This window comes from Podarcis filfolensis (assembly GCF_964270895.1).
Source record: "Podarcis filfolensis genome assembly, chromosome: 17".
NCBI classification, from domain to species: Eukaryota; Metazoa; Chordata; class Lepidosauria; order Squamata; family Lacertidae; genus Podarcis; species Podarcis filfolensis.
In genome coordinates this window covers 10058400-10077468 of record NC_139621.1, presented here as the reverse complement: position 1 = coordinate 10077468, position 19069 = coordinate 10058400, and the positions used below count along the sequence as shown (strand labels likewise).

The following is a 19069-nucleotide window of genomic DNA, read 5'->3' as shown; positions in this document are numbered from 1 at the left end:
CCCTCCCATCAGATGTCAAGGAAATAAACAACTATCATGTACTAACTTTGGAGCAATTAAGATGTTTATAATTTTTCAGTGGCACCACAGGAGTTCTTCCACCGGCAAGTGGCGCCAGTTTCAAACAAGTGAAGGATGGGTGAAAATGACTATTTTGATTTCTCTCAGTTCTCATTTTCCCAGTCTGAAGTTCACTTCACGTTTCCACCTCAGTCTGCAATTTTTTATTTTAAAAGTCATCAGCATTTCTCCTAAAATACTCATTTTCTAATGCATGTTCTCCTAACATATAGTATTTTTGTATGCTGCTTTCACTAATAGGCGCATTTCTATGTACTCTTTTTCATTTACATACACACTCTGGTCCGTGACCGAAATAAATCTATTCATTTATTTCTGTACAAATTACTTGAATGGCAATATCTGGAGGAGTGTGAATTTTGAAAGACGGTGGTGTTTTGAAAGTGTGAATTACCGTATTTTTCCGTGTATAAGAGGCACCCATGTATAAGACGATCCCTAATTTTGGGGACTCAAAATTAAGAAAATGCACTATGCACTATCCGTGTATAAGACGACCCCTTATTTTAAACGTCAAAAGTTTAGGAAAAAATATAGTCTTATACACGGAAAATATACGGTAAGTAGATTTGCCTTTGAGTGCAAATGTACTCTTATTTCTCCCCATATGTAAGGGTTTGAAGTCTGTAGCCTGTATTTCCCTCAGTTGTGTGTGTGTGTGTGTGTTGTATTTCCTATTTCTTGGCAAATCAGCAAGTCTTTCTTCTTCTTTTTACACAACTATAGAAAAAGCCAATTGATGTTTGCTCTGATTTGGTGATAAGAGTGAGTTTTCCCAGCAGAAAGCCGTGGGAGAAGCAGAAGTGTGGACCAACCCTACACATTAAGAGCTTTATTTTGAAGCCTCAGCTTATTTCTCTACAACAGTCCTAGGTGCTATAACAGCTGATGGCAGCGGAATGCCTACAATAGCTCAGGTGACCCCCATATCCCAGTAGATTCTCTTGTTTTTAGTATGGTACTGCTTTTGTGTGAAGGCTCAAGATGCATCACACATTTTCGAGAAGCAGCATAAAATATTTTAAAAATCAAATTACAGAACTTACAAAACTCACAGGGAAAACTGTAAAATGGTGTACACAGACTCTGGTGCGCAGGACTATTCAGGGCCACAATGCATTTTGAAAGGTTAATAATTTGCCTTCAATTTTGTAGTAACATTTCTTTACACAGCTGCATTTCTTAATTTTGGGAACACGGGGTGGGGTGTGCGATTAGGGAGACTGCCCTGATGAGCCCCTGCACTTCAGAATATACTGCTACTGCTTCCTATCAACCTCTGCATCAAATACTCTCTCCCTATCAAATCTAGGAAATGGATCTTCAGAATTTTATCTGAGGCCATACATCACATCCAGCAGGCCTGATGCCCCATCTTGCAGCTTTATCTGTCCAAACGAAAAGTGTTCATGCACATGCACACATACCTGGGAAAGCAGTGGTCTCCATGTGCAGAACCTGTGCCATTCTTGAATTCTGGCCCCAGTTCAAAGTGTGTGTCCAAAGCAACAAGGAAGCTCTTTCAGAGTACAGCGAGGAGCCACACAGCCTGTGAAGAAAAGCAGGTTGAATCCACATGTGCCAGATATGAGACTATATTATGAGGCAGCCTGTTTTTGTTGGTTGAAGGAATGGATGACATTAGAGAATTCACATATTTTGGACATAGAAGGTCATGACAATATTTTTGGTTGGAATGCTTATTTCTGATATGAAAAGGTGGCTGTTCATAAAGGATTTACAAATCATATAATCAGGAAAATTATTCCGTTGTTGAATGATGGAACTCATTGCTACGGGAGGCAGTGAGGGCCACCAACCTAGCTGGCTTTAAAAGAGGGTTAGGCAAATTCATTGAGGAGAGGGCTATCGCTGGGAACTAGCCTTGATGGCTATGCTCTGCCTCCACAGTCGGAAGAAGTATTGCTGCTGGAAACTGCAGAAGGGGACACTGCCCTTGTACTCAGATCCTGCTTCCAGGTTTCCCACAGCCATATGGCTAGCCTTCATTTTCAAATGAAGGCAAATGTCCTACAAATATATAGAAAATAGTAAAAGAAAAAAGAAAAAGAAAGGTATAGGACCCCTGGACGGTTAAGTCCAGTCAAAGGCGACTATGGGGTTGCACCACTCATCTTGCTTTCAGGCCGAGGGAGCCAGCGTTTGTCCACAGACAGCTTTCCGGGTTATGTGGTCAGCATGACTAAACCGCTTCTGGCACAACAGAAACACCGTGACGGAAACCAGAGTGCATGGAAGAGCTGTTTACCCTCCTGTCACAGCGGTACCGATTTATCTACTTGCACTGGTGTGCTTTCGAACTGCTAGGTTGACAGGAGCTGGGACAGAGCAACAGGAGCTCACCCCATTGTGGGGATTCGAAGCGCTGACCTTCTGATTGGCAAGCCCAAGAGGCTTAGTGGTTTGGACCACAGCACCACTCACGTCACATGCAAGAAAAAAAAAAGTAAATACTGGTGGGAAGGACGACTGATTGCTACAGAGGCATGAGAACAGGAGGACATCAGGATCAACAATGGGGCAAGGAGCAGCAGCAGGAGGAGGGCTGAATGGTATTTATTGTTTTCTAACAGCCAGCCAAATCTTAGACTGCGGCTCCCCAGTATTGTTAACATTTCTGGGGGAATTGCTGAGAAGCCATTAAAATTCTTTATCTCCTTATCCATTTTCTCCATTCTGGCCTCACATTCTCTGGTTGCAAAGCACAACCACAAGGAAGGGGGTGGGTGGGAAGAGAGACTTCATTTGTGCGCTGTCTTTCCCCCCCGCCATCCCATGTTGGAACCCCCAGCCCGGCCCCAGAGCTGGGTCAGCAGATAGTCTTGCACTCCTTTCTTCCAGCTCCTTCCCCTGCCAAAACCTCAACACCACTAGACGGTCCTGCTGCCTCAGCCCTGTTCCCACCACCCTGCTCCTTCCGCGATCGAAGCCGAGGGCCTGGCAGATAGCAAGAGAGCACGAGCCTTCCCAGCCAGAATTCCTGTGTCAGAGCGAAGGAGGACCACAAAAATGAGCATCGAGAGCTGAGGCCTGGAGCGGGAGGTGCCACGACTTCAACTGCAGGCAGCTGGCCAAGAATGACTCTCTGACAAGGGAGGCTGCTGGAACTCCTCTGGTCTGGAAGCCTTAATCCCTGACAGGAGTAGGGGTTTGGAGAGGGAAACGAGCTCTGTGCATGCTCAGAGTCCCTTGCAAGTCCAGGCATCGTGCTCCCCGCTCCCTAACCCGCAGGCAAATAAAGGACCACAAAGACTGGCTTGGATAGAAACAGGCCACAACTTTTCATGGGGCAATCAAAAATAATTGCCCACCGGAAGTGACATGTAGGGCAATCCAGGTTGGGGGGGGGAGTTTCCTAAGACTTACATGAAATAGGGTGACCCCCCCGCAGGACCACTCCCCCCTGGATCTCTTTAATGGGATAGCCCAGTGTTTGGAGGGGCAGATGGAGACAAGAACCTCTCCTCCATCCAAGACAATGGACTGCTCCAATGCCCAACTCAGTTGTGATGACTGCTATGAGGTAGGCAAAACCACCGGGTTGGAGCCAATTGGCCTGGTGGACAAATTCCTATCCATCCCCATAAAACAGCAACCACCATAGCCACAGCAAAGTCCTTAACCATCAGTTTGAACCACGGGAGGAGGGGTGTGGAACCCAATGGGGAGAAAGCAGGTGGGGCCCCTGGTGAGGGCTGTTTAAATGGCCAGGGAGTGGACCTGAGGGAAGCCTTCCTGCTCTGTTGGCTCTGCCCCACACCCCACCCTGTGTCCTAGCCTGCATCCCTATTTGCCAATCTGGTATGCAGGCTAGGATCTGGCTTCTGATAGGTGGCATGGGCTTAAGCCCCCGCCCCCTATTTGGAAGGGACACCAATGCCGCGATTCCCTCGTCAGGGGCCTTGGAGGAGCCTCTGCCGCCCCACAACACCTCTGCCCCGAAAGGCTGAACGGACTTATTCTTCATAGTCATTTCACATGCTTTAGGGCTAAACCCTGGAGAGATCCACAATTACCGTACTATTCGGTGTAATAAGGTGCAGCAATTACCTTGGACAGCACAAATTCCTGGAGTAGAGACGGTCTGTCGTCTGCAGTTAATCATGAGAGCTAAAAAGAACCACCCACAAGGGCACGGCAGAATAAGTGAGGGTGGGGAGAGCAGCTCCCCTCTCATGTGACTGGCATCACATGGAAGTAGAATACATGAATTGGTCTTTTGCAGCACACACCATCTGAAAGGAGGTTCTGGCTGAGAGCTAGAACTGCATTTAACCAGCAATGTCATATTCAGGGGCGGCGGGTGGAGAGAATGCAAGGATATGGCTTCACTGAGCTGTGATTCCTGCATTGCAGGGGGTTGAACTAAACGGGTCCCTTCCAACTCTACAATTCCATGATTCTATGATTCACGCTTACAAAGGAACATCCAGGAAACTTAAGAGGGCCAAATGGAAGCTGTACGTACCATGTCTGCTGAGGTCAGATTCAGCTGGCATCATAGGCTGTCAAGTGACTGACAAATGGGCAGCTCCACCCCCTGTCAAATGTGGCCTGTTGAGTTGGCCACAATCTGATCTGGCCTGCTGGCCAAAAGTGGTTCCTCACTCCTAGACTGGAGTCCTAGGGCTACTCACCACCCTGTCCGAAATTGGTGGGGGCAAATGTCTTAGGAGTTCTCACTCCTATACAATAATCCCAGTTGGAGAGGAAATGTGAGTTTCCCTTCCCCTAAGGCCCTCCACTTCATTTGGGTGAATGAATGAGCAAAGCTTTGCTGCTCTAAAGAGGGAATGGGGAGTCACTTTATTACCGCACAAATATTTAAGGAGGAAGGGGCTAGCAATGCCTATTAGATGCCCTGGCTGGGCATGGTGAGAGAGAGGTGGTCGCGTCAACAGGTCTGATGGTTGGATTCAACAGCTTTTCTCTGCAAGCAACAGCTGGCTCATCTCATCCGCACTGCTATCCAAACAGCCTGCAGCACAAAGCCATTACTCAGACACAGAAAGCAGCCAGATCCCACACATCTTCAGGCTGGGGAGGCGGGGGGGGCACGATGTACTAAGTCATGGTGATGGCTTAAGAAGGAGTGAGGGGGCTTCATATCCTGGGGTCTTGCTGGAAGACCTCCAGTTGACCCTACTGCTGCCAGAGCAAATGACGGCATCCTTTCCAAACCAAAACCACCTGCAATCCCTTCCCTATTTTTGGTTTCTCGGGCTGGTGGAAATGCAACAAGCCTTTCTGAAAGAGGGGCTTGTGTGCTGTGATTTGGGATGCGGCCAGCCATTACATCACAGCCACGCCTTTTGGGCTGCGCAGGCAAGGTGCTTGGCCAGATGTGAAGAGGACGCGTCTGGGAAATCTCTTGACAACTCTGCCTACCTCAACTCTAGTCTCGCAGGGTTTGCAACCCCGCACGGGCAGCCATAGTTCCTCTTTGTTTACTGGATGCCAGAAAAAGCTTGGCCTGTGGAATGTGACCTGGCAAAGGCTGTGTAAATGGGAAAAGGGGTGTGTGTGTGTGTGTGTGTGTGTGTGTGAGAGAGAGAGAGAGAGAGAGAGAGAGAGAGAAGGAGGAGGAGGAGGAGGAGGAGTTTGGATTTGATATCCCACTTTATCACTACCCTAAGGAGTCTCAAAGCAGAAAAAAATGTCCTTTCCCTTCCTCCCCCACAACAAACACTCTGTGAGGTGAGTGAGGCTGAGAGACTTTAAAGAAGTGTGACTGGCCCAAGGTCACCCAGCAGCTGCATGTGGAGGAGCAGAGATGCGAACCCGGTTCACCAGATTATGAGACTACCGCTCTTAACCACTACACACACTGAGAGACAGTGATAGAAAGAAACAGCCTAGGCAGCAAAGCAAATGATAGAACCACAGTAGTCCTTGTTCTCCGTAAGGCCTGGTCTACAGGTTGATGGGGAAGGTAAGCAAAAAGATGCCAGCGGGAGAGGGGGGGAGATGAGCAAAGCAAACATACCAAGGGTTTGAATTTTGTCAACGTTCTCATTTATTTAGAAAGGATGCTGAGAAAAAAATATAATGACAGCTCTTACGTCATCACATGTATGAGTTCCAGCCAGGCTAAGCCTCTCTTTTTGGACAGCTGCATATTCCTATATTTCAGGGGGGTGGACTAGACTCTAGAATTCTATGAATCTATGAAAATCAACTACCGGTAATAACTGAAAGGAGGAGATGCAATATTGGAGTGTCATGGTGTGCTCCCCAAGCCAGGAATAGGATCCAGGAATACTGGATGTTTATGTGTTTTAATCCATCCTTCTGTGATTGCTGAACTACAGCTGCCTTTCCAGACACAGAAGAAGATTCAGTCACAATTCTCAGCTTTGCCAGTAACTCCATTGCAGAGCCTGGGGCAGCCAGCCAGCCATCCACTTGGCTCTAAACCCCCAGCTCTTCTTCCTAACCTTCACAGAGGCGAATATTGCCAGCAGGGTCTCTGGCCCAGCTGACTGTGAACAAATCTCACTCCCTTAAATGCAGGAGCATAGCGTGGAAAGAATTTCGGCCTGGTGGCACATTTAGTCCCGTATTATATCAGCAAAGCATCTGTAGCCCAGGGAAAAGAGGGCTGCTTCCCATGCAAGCCAAGACAGCCATGAGGTTTCTTTCCAGAGCTGTAGCCAGGCAGACCTGCAACTCCTAGCAAAATTCCATGCGGTTTGGTCACACACAAACACCCACCAGAGCCACTGCCAGGGATCTGGAAAGTCTGAGGCAGGCAGGGGAGGGACACTGAGTCATGGTTACGGATCTCATGCTTCTAAAACCATGCAACAAGCATTTGACCTCATGCAATAGGTTTCGGTTTGAGGTGTCGGTTCTACTTGGCTTGAAAGGAACCAGCCTGTGGAGGTGGCTGTAGGAAAGGACTCACATGTCAAACCTAGGGACTCTGCCCTGAAAGTGGGAAGGAGGCCGAGCCAAGGTTGCCCCCAAAGCAGACCTTGGAGCACATAAGCTTCACTGTCTGCCCATGAAGCCACTATGCCCTGTATGGAACTAAGTGCTCATATCCACAACTTGTACTGCCATCAAAGCCTGACAGGCCTCATAGTACCGGTTCATCCTTTATGTACGTGAAAGAGTGCATCTGAGCACACAAAGAGCACATATCCTAATTACCAGAGGTGTATCTAAGCTCCCTTGTGTCCATGGCTGGGACAGACCATGGAACAAAAACTCAAAAAGGTTGTTTTTTGCCACATTTGACTCCCTCCATGGCCATTGGGGTTGGGTCTGCTCTGCCTGGTCTCACCTCCTTTTCCTCTGTCAGTCTGCCTGTCTGAGCACGCAGGCAGGTGGGCTCCTAGCCACTCTGAGCCAGAGTGGATATAGATTGTATCTGCTCCCTGATGGGCCTGGCCCCTTGCCGGGGGCCAACCTGTCCAACCCATGGCAATGGGCCTGATAATGAATGGATGTTTGGAGTACATTTCCAGGCCAGGGAAACGTGGTTTCGAAGTTTCCTTGAGCCTTGGCACTACTCTATTTACAAATTAACCATTGCATTGTGACTCTACACTGACATGGCAGGAAGAACTAGGCAATGCACTGACAGAGAGAAGATCATCACAGAATCATAGAATCGTAGAGCTGGAAGGGACCCCAAGGGTAATCTAGTCCAAGCCTCTGCAATGCAGGAATCACAGCTAAAGCATCCATGACAGATGGCCATCCTACCTCTGCTTAAAGGTAAAGGTAAAGGGACCCCTGACCATTAGGTCCAGTCGCGGCTGACTCTGGGGTTGCGGCTCTCATCTCGCTTTATTGGCCGATGGGACCAACGTACAGCTTCCGGGTCATGTGGCCAGTGTGACTAAGCCGCTTATGGCGAACCAGAGCAGCACACGGAAATGCTACTTACCTTCCTGCCGGAGCGGTACCTATTTATCTACTTGCACTGGCGTGCTTTCGAACTGCTAGGTGGGCAGGAGCAGGGACCGAGCAATGGGAACTCACCCCATCATGGGGATTCAAACCGACCTTCTGATCGGCAAGCCCTAGGCTCTGTGGTTTAACCCACAGTGCCACCCGTGTCCCTAACCTCTGCTTAAAAACCTCCAGTTAAGGAGAGTTCACCACCTCCCAAAGGAGTCCGTTCCACTGTCAAACAGCTCTTACTGTCAGAAAGTTCTTCCTGATGTTTAGTCAGAATCTCCTTTCTTGTAATTTGAATCCATTGGTTCGAGCCCTACCATCCAGAGCAGCAGAAAACAAGCTCGCTGCATCTTCCATGTGACAGCCCTTTAGCTATCTGAAGATGGCTAACATTTCTCCTCTCAGTTTCCTCTTTTCCAGGCTAAAGATATCCAACTCCCTCAACCATTCCTCACAAGACTTGGTTTCCAGACCCTTCATCGTCTTGGTCGCCCTCCTCTGCACGCGTTCCAGTTTGTCAATATCCTTCTTAAATTGTGGTCCCAGAACTGGACACAGGACTCAAGGTGAGGTCTGGCCAAGGCAGAACAGAGAAAGCCAACCTGTTTAGCTTATACAATCAGTTAAGTCAAGTCAAGTTGTCCCATGACAACACTTCATTCTCCAATTTGCTTCCATGACCAAGAAGAACCGTTCTTCCCTGGGAGTTCAAAGCGTGATGAGCAATCAGATAAGCAACTTCAGGGTTATCTTGCAAAATGCAAAGCCAGGTGAAGTTCAGAATGCAGTGCGAGTTAACAGTGACCTTGGGCTGCCAGCTGCACAAACAGAGCATGCCAAATTGATTTGGGTGGGCCAGGAAAACACATGGTAGGCAGAGTTTGCAAATGAGTACACAGCAAGAGTACAGTGTTTTGCACCATGACAAAACCTCACATATAAAGAATTTTACTTTTGAAGAGAGGGGGGAAATTGTGCCACAGAAGTGAAAAGGAAGTGTGTTTGCAACTTAAAAAATAAATAAATATGAAAGCTGACTAGTGTGGTTTATAGGCTCATTGGGGAGAAGGACTGAAACATGCTATTCTGTACATGTGTGTTCACACACATGGTCTACATGGCATTTGGAGCTCCTGGCAAACTCAGCATTAAAAAAAAATGTCTCCGTAGACTATGTTTTTGTTGTAGCCAGCAGATAACTACAAGCCTGCCTTGTACTAAGGGCTTCTTCATTCTACTGTACCCCATGCATGTGCCCTTTTCTGATCGTTATTGAAGATGACATCATAGCCAAAAGTGCCTATGACATTGGACAGGTGCAGTTCAGGAAATTTCGGCAAGCAAGGCTGCTTGACCTGTTGAAAGAGATCACAGGTCCAAATCTTGAAGGACTGTTTCCAGCTATTTGGAGAAGAGAAGAAGAGGGAAAAAAAGATGAAAGAAGATGCTGTTTCAAAAGAGGAGGAACAGAGCACTGATATGAAGAGGGACCTGAATCTGTTCTCAGGACTATTCATCACTTTCCATTCACAAAACAGGAGATCAAAGAAACTTCAAACACAAACACAATCTCTGGCTTTCAGCACCCAGAGAACTCTGGTGCAAAGTCTTACGACGAAGCATCTCTTTTTTTGCAGCAAACAGCAATGCTTGTCCCAAGAGTGATGCAGCAGTTGCTGTTTATTCTCTGTTGGTAAATTTGTGCAACTTTGACACTGCTAGAAATTTTCATGAATGTGCCAAGGTAGGTCTCCTTGCCAGGAGACCAGCAGTCAAGCAAACTGATATCATTCGGGATGTGCATAAGAAAGACAGCTTGCAGAGAAGTGTTCAAGAGAATAGGGGTGCAAGCGTAGAGAGATTCTCTCAGCATGGCTCTTTGCCAACTGACTTCTTAAGAACTGATCCTTAAACCAAGACTGAACTGCTCAAGTTCCTTACAAAGAAAATCTCAAAGCGTAGCTGCAGAAGCTCATGACCAGCAGACATGGAAAGCGAGTCATTTTGAAATATCAGCCATTTTAACATGGGCAATGTTGTTCCATGCAACTATGAATAAGTCCATTCGAGAATTAATGCTCCTAGCATGGGATGTTGCTGCCGCCGCCATCACTAATGGCTGCTCAAGATTCCTGATACAATCTTTGCCCTTTGAGTCTTTCTGTAGATTCCCACCAAGCTACTGCTGGAAGGCTTTGGTACTGAGAACTATAGACACTAAGCTGCTCTATCGGCTGCCATGAAAGGGGAAGACCATGGCATAGTCGTCCTTCATATTCATCCAATGTCACAATTACTAAATGGAGATGACCAGCTCACAGGATGGGAAATGCAAAATATGCTTCAAAACGGCTCTTTCGGTATATATTAGAGCTAGGCTGAGTTAGCTTAGGGCTCGTCCACATTGCTGCTTGCCCCGTGCCAAAAAAACATGGGTCCAAGAAGTTTTCCATTTGCCCTGCCACTTTTCCTGGGGAAACACTCTCTTTACTGCTGAATCAGACCAAACGTCAATCCATGGAAAAGGGTATTGACATTTGCTCTAATTCAGAGGTAAAGAGCAGGTTTTCCCAGGGGAAAGCGGCAGGCAGGACAAGAAGTGTGGACAAGCCCTTTATTATTGTTCTTCTGTTTTGTAATTCCCAACAGCACTTTTCTAATTGTATTTCTTTGCTGGAATATGGGCTCTTTTTATGCTGCTACTTTTAAGTATTTTAAAATTAAGCTATCTCTTCAATTCTCATATAAGCCTTGGTATCAGATCCAGTTCCTTGGCCTCCTGGTGAAACAGCTACTGAGTACTTTTTGTGAGCTTGAGGCTCAAACACAGAGAGTCAAGGTTTTTAAGCTCTTGTCCCTGTGAATCTCAAGTGTTCGTCAATAATGTCCTCTGGTCCAGAATGGTTGGACTACAGAAGTAGTGGCAGCTGTATTACCTTGCAGTAGGATTGGTTTTCAACGCTGGTCACTTAAAAAAAAAAAGCTAAAGAACTCCTGGATGGTTAAGTCCCATCAAAGGTGACTATGGGGTTGTGGCGCTCATCTCACTTTCAGGCCAAGGGGGCCAGCATTTGTCCACAAACAGCTTTCCAGGTCTTGTGGCCAGAATGACTAAACCGCTTCTGGCGCAATGGGACACTGTGATGGAAGCCAGAGCGCATGGAAACACCATTTACCTTCCCGCCGCAGAGGTACCTATTTATCTACTTGCACTGGTGTGCTTCGAACTGCTAGGTTGGCAGGAGCTGGGACAGAGCAACAGAAGCTCAATTCGTCGTTGGGATTCGAACCACCGACCTTCTGATTGGGAAGCCCAAGAGGTTTAGACCACAGCGCCACCTGCTCCTTCTGGTCACTTAGCACATGCTAAACCAACAAGGGCCAGCTTCCAGGATTTGGGGACCCCAGTCCATGACAGACATGGCTAGCTTTGTAATATTCAGTGTATTTTGTAATATGATGAATCTACTAATTTCTTCTGCTGCTACAGATGCAGATCTTAATCCTACCTATTTCCTCTGTACACTCCTGTTTTGTCAGCATTTCCTGATTCTTTGTTTACTGAGCTATTTAATTCTGACTCTCTAAATCAATATGTAATGTTTTCAATAAAACATTTTTCAACTGGTGTTTTGAGGGGAAGTTATAATTACAGGAGGGGGGAAAGGTTTTCTTTTTAATGTGACAAGATAAATGGTATTGACTACAAAGCAGTGAAGGGATAGAATGTTAAAACAAGCCTTATTGTGCATAATTTAAAATTACCCATGAACTTTACTTACTTATTTCTCAGTAAAGGAAGGAATAAAAAAAAACACAACAATGATTTATTTATTTTTTAAAAAACTATTAAAAACTGCAAGTATTTAAACTTTAAAAGGACGTAAAGAATTTGTGTTGAAGAAATGATGGGGAAGACAAGTTGCTCGTGGGGGGGAACCCCTACTCTAGCCATGAGACTCTGACTCAGGTGACTATTTTCACCTGCTAGCAATACTAATACAACCAAGCATATAAGCACATTTGAAACACAGGGAAGTCTCACAGCTCAGTAAAGACACAGTAGAGATTCCTGCATTGCAGGAATAGATGAAACTTGGGGTCCCTTCCAACTCTACGATTCCATGACTCCAAACTACCATGTATGAGGATGTGTGGCAAAAAATAAGCGCACGATATAGACTAAGCAATCATGTGACAGAAAACCCTCCCATGTGATAAGCTGATTTGCTCTACTGGCTCATTGCTAGAAAAGGAGGAATCAAGAATGGGACACACCAGCAGTATTCCCAGATGGGATGGGATGCGGGTGGCGCTGTGGTCTAAACCACTGAGCCTCTTGGACTTGACAATCAGAAGGTGGGAGGTTTAACGGGTTGAGCTTCTGTTCCTCTGTCCCAGCTCCTGCCAACCTAGCAGTTTGAAAGCATCCCAGTGCAAGTAGATAAATAGGTACCGCTGCAGCGGGAAGGCAAACGGCATTTCCGGGCACTCTGGCTTCCGTCACAGTGTTCTGTTGTACCAGAAGTGGTTTAGTCATGCTGGCCACATGACCTAGAAAGCTGTCTGTGGACAAACACTGACTCCCTTGGCCTGAAAGCGATATGAGCGCCTCTACCCCATAGTCACCTTTGACTGGACTTAACTATCCAGGGGTCCTTTACCTTTACCCAGTGCTTTTTTCTGGGGGGACTCAGGGGTACACATACCCCTAAACATTTTGTGAATCTAAGTTTGGCCTCATTGAGGGGCAGTACTTCAATATGGTTTTCCCAGTAGTGATGTATGGAAGTGAGAGCTGGACCACAAAGAAGGCTGATCGCCGAAGAATTGATGCTTTTGAATTATGGTGCTGGAGGAGACTCTTGAGAGTCCCATGGACGGCAAGAAGATCCAACCTATCCATTCTTAAGGAAATCAGCCCTGAGTGCTCACTGGAAGGTCAGATCCTGAAGCTGAGGCTCCAATACTCATGAAGACTCCCTGGAAAAGACCCTGATGTTGGGAAAGATGGAGGGCACAAGGAGAAGGGGACGAGATAGTTGGACAGTGTTCTCGAAGCTACCAACATGAGTCTGACCAAACTGCGGGAGGCAGTGGAAGACAGGAGAGCCTGGCGTGCTCTGGTCCATGGGGTCACAAAGTGAGAGTACCCCTAAACCTTTTTTTTAAAAAAGAAAAAGCACTGCTTTTACCTTTACTCCCAGATCACACAGATAGGCTCAATTCACTTTCAACACTGAAAGACAAGGGAGCTTGAACAGAACAATTTCTGAGATGTTCAGATGTGGGGACAATAACTCATGAAGAAACAAATACTTGAACCACTTCCTGTACTGGACTGGATGACACAAGGAAAAAATCACATTTGATCTCTACTCCAAAGGTTCAAGATGTGTGCTTTGAACCAATTTGAGATGGATGTTATAGAAACTGTTTGTGTCAGAAGAATGAACTGTGTCAACAGCACGGCACAAAAGAGAATGACATTTTTTCAGGTTGCATCAACCAGAAGTCTCATTGCCAGACGTTGGAAATTATACTATAATAACTCAGCTCCGGGAAGACTTCTTTGGAGTGCTGTGCTCGTTTCTGGGAATCCCAGTTCAAAGAGTGCTACAAGACTGGTACTAAACAGCAGTCTAAATCACAGATTCTTTGAGAAACAGCTGAAAGAAATGGCTATGTAAAGTCTCAAGGCTGAAATAGTTAAGGACTAATAAAGCAGAGACATGCTACAAGAGACCAAAGACCCATCTGGTCCAGGTGCTCTCTTCCCCACAGATTCCTACCACATGCCTTCAAAGAGATAGCTCAGTCGCTAGAGCATGAGACTCTTAACCTCAGGGCTGTGGGTTTGAGCCCCACGTTGGGCAAAAAAATTCCTGCATTGCAGGGGGCTGGACTAGATGACCCTTGTGATCCCTTCCAACTCTACAATTCTATGATCAGGGCCGTCTTTAGCATATGCACTTTTGGGGTGCAAAGATCCGCCCAGCACCCCCATATTTTGACACAACTCAGTCATTAGAAAGGGATTCCTATCTACAAAACAACAACAACAATGAGAGCTAAGAAGTTTTAGAAGGCAGGCATTATAGTCTCTTAGGGCTCCTCCCTGATCATGCAGGTGGCCTTTTTCTGCACCTTTTCCAGCAATGCAATACTCTTTTTCAGAAGTGATGGCCAGAACTGTACATAGCACCCCGTGTGGTTTTGCAAAGACAAATGCGAAAGAACAATGATTCAGCCTATTGGTATCCACCAAAGTTTCTGAGCTACAAGAAGGAAGATTTGACTCAGTCATTAGAAAGGGATTCCTAGGTACAAAACAACAACAACGAGAGCTAAGAAGTTTTAGAAGGCAGGCATTATAGTCTCTTAGGGCTTCACCAACTCTAAGGTGCAATCCACATCATAGCCCCTTTTGTTTGCTAAGTCACTGTAGTGGTATTTTCCAAATATGCAGGTCACACATACAATTCTATGAGTTGGAAGGGACCCAAAAGTCATCTAGTCCAACTCCTGCAATGCAGAAATCTCAACTAAAGCATCCCAGATAGATGTCCATCCAACCTTTCCTTAAAAACCTCCAAGGAAAGAGAGTCCACCACTGTCAGCTGATGGTATGGTTGCTCGAGTGCAAACAGGCAAGACTCCAACCTGTCTTTTCCAGGCTTTATTATCTGTACAAACGATCTTACAGTGCAGAGCGTCACAAGTCCATGTCTGCTCAGTCGCTAGCAGAATCTGGGAGTGGGCAGTCCTTATACCTTCCCCAGCATAACAGTTGTGTGACCCCCATCCTTCTCCTCCTCTCTCTGCATGCAAACCTACTGCGGAACATGGGCGCTGGCAAAGGGGGACTTGCCTCGCCTCCCCTTTCTCAGGGTCGGTGTTGAGGCTCTCCCTAGCATCTTCTGATCCCTGAGCCCCTTCCCCACTGGAGGCGGGGCTTCCCTCCTCGCCAGAGGAAGAACTACTTCACAAGATCTTCGGAGGCTCCCTGTAACACAACTGCTCTTCCACCTCTCGCCTCTGAGCTGATGGCAGTTCCCTGACAACCACCTTCCAAGGGAGCCTGTTCCACTGTTAAACAGCTCTTACCGTCCTAAAATACATATTCTAGGCATTCTTTGGATGTGGTTTGCAGCATGTTTGCCAAAAAGCTTGGCCATGATTAATGCTGCCAAAGCAAAACCAGCAGGGATCAAGACCTTTCTTGCAGGTGCAGGCTCCAGCTAGATCTCTCTCTCTCTCTATCCCCACCTCGGTCTCTCCCTCCCTCCAGATGCCACAGGGCCAGCCAACAGAACTGAGGGAGATTGCCCAAGAAGACAGAACTGGGCCAAAAGAAAGAAAGCAAAGCCAAGTTTTGGGGCAGGAAGCTGAGCAGGAGCCGGTAGCCTCAAAGGTGAGTCTGGCACCAAGACATAGAAGGAGCTCAGGAAGCGGAAGGGACAAGCAGAATATAAAATGGAAGAATGCTATAAAGAGGTGTGGGATGTAGCTATTAGTGATAAATTAATGTGTGCCATTAAGGTAAGGCAGGGAAATATGCAGGAGAAATGATTTTGAGGAGATAATGGAAGGTGTTTGTATAATTTGTGAAAGGTGTCAAACCATCGCAAAAGGTGTTTGAAATTTTTGGAGGTTGGATAGTTACAATGGCATGGTCTCAGCTGTGGGGTGCACATTTTTATTCTTATTTATTTATGATTATTACTTTGCAATATATTTTTTAAAAATGTATAAAATGTAAATTAAAGAATGAATAAAATTGGGGGGGGGAAGGTGCTCAGAGACCAGCCATACCCTCCAATATTTCTCTGATGAAAATAGAGACACCCTATTCCATATTAATAATAATTCTAATGTTATTATTTGTGCCCCACCCATCTATCTGCCTTGCAACACATATAACAACATAATAAAATATTAAATATTTAAAAAACTATACAGGGCCACCTTCAGGTGTCTTCTAAAGGTTGTCTAGTTACTTATATACTTGGTTCAGGGGTTGAAAATAGGGATGTCCTAAGGAAAAGTGGGACATTCTGCGATCAAATCAGAAAACGGGACTGCTTATGTAAATCTGGGAGTGTCCTTGGAAAATAGGGACACTTGGAAGGTCTGGACCAGGGGTCAACAAACTTTTTCAGCAGGGGGCTGGTCCACTGTCCCTCAGACCTTGAGGGGGGCTGGACTATATTTGGGGGGGGGGCGGGAATGAACAAATTCCTATGCCCCACAAATAACCCAGAGATTTATTTTAAATAAAAGGACACATTCTACTCATGTAAAAACACTCTGATTCCTGGACTGTCTGCGGGCCAGATTTAGAAGGTGATTGGGCCGGATCTGGCCCCCAGGCCTTAGTTTGCCTATCCATGGTCCGGCCCAATCGCCTTCTTAATCCGGCCCACGGACAGTCCAGGAATCAGTGTGTTTTTACATGAGTAGAATGTGTGCTTTTATTTAAAATGCATCTCTGGGTTATTTGTGGGGCATAGGAATTCGTTCTTTTTTTTCTTTTATTCCAAAATATAGTCCAGCCCCCCACAAGGTCTGAGGGACAGTGGACCGGCCCCCTGCTGAAAAAGTTTTCTGACCCCTGTTCTGGACCATCTCCAGGCAAGAAACTTACACAGGGTCAAGACTGAATGGTGAACACACAATGAGGGAGGGGCAGCCCTAGGCCCACTAACTACAAAGGGAAGCAGCAGCAAATAGGGGATAAGCCCCTAACCCAACAGTCAAAAGGATGCCCAGTTGCAAGGCTGCATGCAGCTGGAGGTCTCTATTAACTGAATTTGTTAAATCTGCTTACTCAGATTTATCTAAATAGTCTGAAGACGGAAAAATGAAAATAGATTTAGTACACAAAGAGCCAGCTTTGCCAAAAAATCCACAATGCATCCAGAAGAGAGGAACCTCTTGCACCCGATCCCAGCAACAGGGCCTCCGCATCATGTTCCCTTTCCCAGAGGCCATGAGCAGAGATAGACAAAAGCAGCTGATTGGAGACAGGAAGGGTGGGTGGGCATCCTGACCCCAGGGGCTTCCTGCTCTACTAAAAAGTATAATCCATGATCAACAAGCATCCACTGGAAAAGGCAAACAAAGCTTTTAAAAATAGCAGCATGAGGCAGAGAGGAGGCTTTTGCTTTTGAGGCACAAAGACACTCAGAAGTTGCAGCTGAAAAGGGAAGGGCAGGCTTGGGGGACTGAGATCAGGGTTTGGAACAACAACAAAAATCCCACTAAAGTAGAGGATGAGGTTGACAATGGATTTGGCCATTGCATGTGACCGTTCCATGCCCTCTCCTGGGAGAGTCTGGTGGACAATGGGCTTAAGCCTTGCGTGTCAGATACTGAGCAGCAGTGGAAGAACCATCAGCGGAGAGGTGTCAGAAGAGTTATATGCTCCTCACAAATGGATCCGCTACTGTAAAATCCTGTCCTACCAGATTTCCCTGCAAACCGAATCGCTTCTTTGACGAGTCTAGATCCAGCCTTAGCAAACGGAGAACCTTCAACAGAAAGAGACTAGGTCCAGGTTCTCCACTCCTGCACGGTAGGTCACTCACTACATACATATACCCGCCGACATTTCTCCGATGAAAACAGGGACGTCCTAAGGAAAAGCGGGACATCCCGGGATTAAATCAGAAACCGGGGCGGCTTCTGTAAATCCGGGACTGTCCCTAGAAAATAGGGACACCTGCAGAGTGTGCATTTATACAGTTTCCTGCATGTTGAAATTTAGCATATCATGGGAAGGCCAAGACATAACTCTTCTTCCCAACAAATTTTCTATATGGAAGTGTGTGCGTGTGTACTCACGTGTGTGTGTGTGTGTGTGTGTGTGTGTGTGAGAGAGAGAGAGAGAGAGAGAGAGAGAGAGAGAACACATTCCATTGCAGTCTGAAGTGGTACAGCACAAGCACATTTTTGCCCCAGTGAAATTCAGAAAACAGGCTACCAGAAAGTTTAATGGCGGAGTGTTGCGGGAGCAGAGGAAGGAATTTGGGATTGTGCCTAAAATCTCAAGTGATGCGGCACTTAAAATTCAGAGTGGCAGCCGCCAGTTGTGGCTCCCTCACTTGGGGCTAGTTTACAAAGAGGGAAGGAATACACATGTCAAAGGGATAGGATTTCACTGCAGCCCAAACAGTGGAATGAACAGCGAGAGGCACCCCTCGGAAAAGCTCCCTTCCAATTGCGACACAGGCTGAATGGCAGGCATGCTAACCCCACTTTGAAAATACATTTGGGTGTAGCTTATCTCGGTTGTGGGTGCACTGAATGAGTTTAAACGCCAGAGGTCCAGCTCCAAAACGCGCCCACACCCTTCTTGGGAAGGAAAGGAAACAAAAGCTTGGAAAACCCCCTGAAGGCTTGGAACTGGAGACAAAGTGCACCGTTGTTCAAACGGTCAAATTAGATTTTTGTTAAGTTGGGAAACATTGGCCCAAGGAAGGGCGAGGGCCACTTTTAGAAAATGGGCGATGCTGGCATAAGGCATTGTCCCAGCTCCACTCCCCCTGGTTCTGCTGCAGTGAATGCTGTGTAGTCTCTACGTATTGCATCCCAGCATCCTCTTCCAATTCATTAAAAAATATATTGAGAGAAATAAACAACATGTAAGTAAAGTAAAGGTAAAGGGACCCCTGACCATTAGGTCCAGTCGTGGCCAACTCTGGGGCTGGGGTGCTCATCTCGCTTTATTGGCCGAGGGAGCTGGCGTACAGCTTCCGGGAGGTCATGTGGCTAGCATGACTAAGCCGCTTCTGGCGAACCAGAGCAGCGCATGGAAACGCCGTTTACCTTCCCACCAGAGCGGTACCTATTTATCTACTTGCACTTTGATGTGCTTTTGAACTGCTAGGTTGGCAGGAGCAGGGACCGAGCAACGGGAGCTCACCCTGTCGCGGGGATTTGAACCACCAACCTTCTGATCGGCAAGTCCTAGGCTCTGTGGTTTAACCCATAGCGCCACCCGCGTCCCAACATGTAAGTAATATACGAAAAAATAAAGTAAGAGTGAGATATA

General features: G+C 46.6%; 1 protein-coding gene across 4 annotated transcripts in view; it reads right to left on the bottom strand.

Moving 5' to 3' along the window:
* Positions 1–19069, bottom strand: part of KANK2 (KN motif and ankyrin repeat domains 2) — a 74132-nt gene that overhangs the window by 15115 nt on the left and 39948 nt on the right. For all 4 annotated transcript variants that reach the window (XM_083593045.1, XM_083593047.1, XM_083593046.1 and 1 more), the window contains one exon: positions 1509–1630. In XM_083593045.1, coding sequence (XP_083449171.1) covers positions 1509–1548 — 40 coding nt within the window. In that variant the 5' untranslated portion in view covers positions 1549–1630. The remainder of the gene's footprint in view (positions 1–1508; positions 1631–19069) is intronic.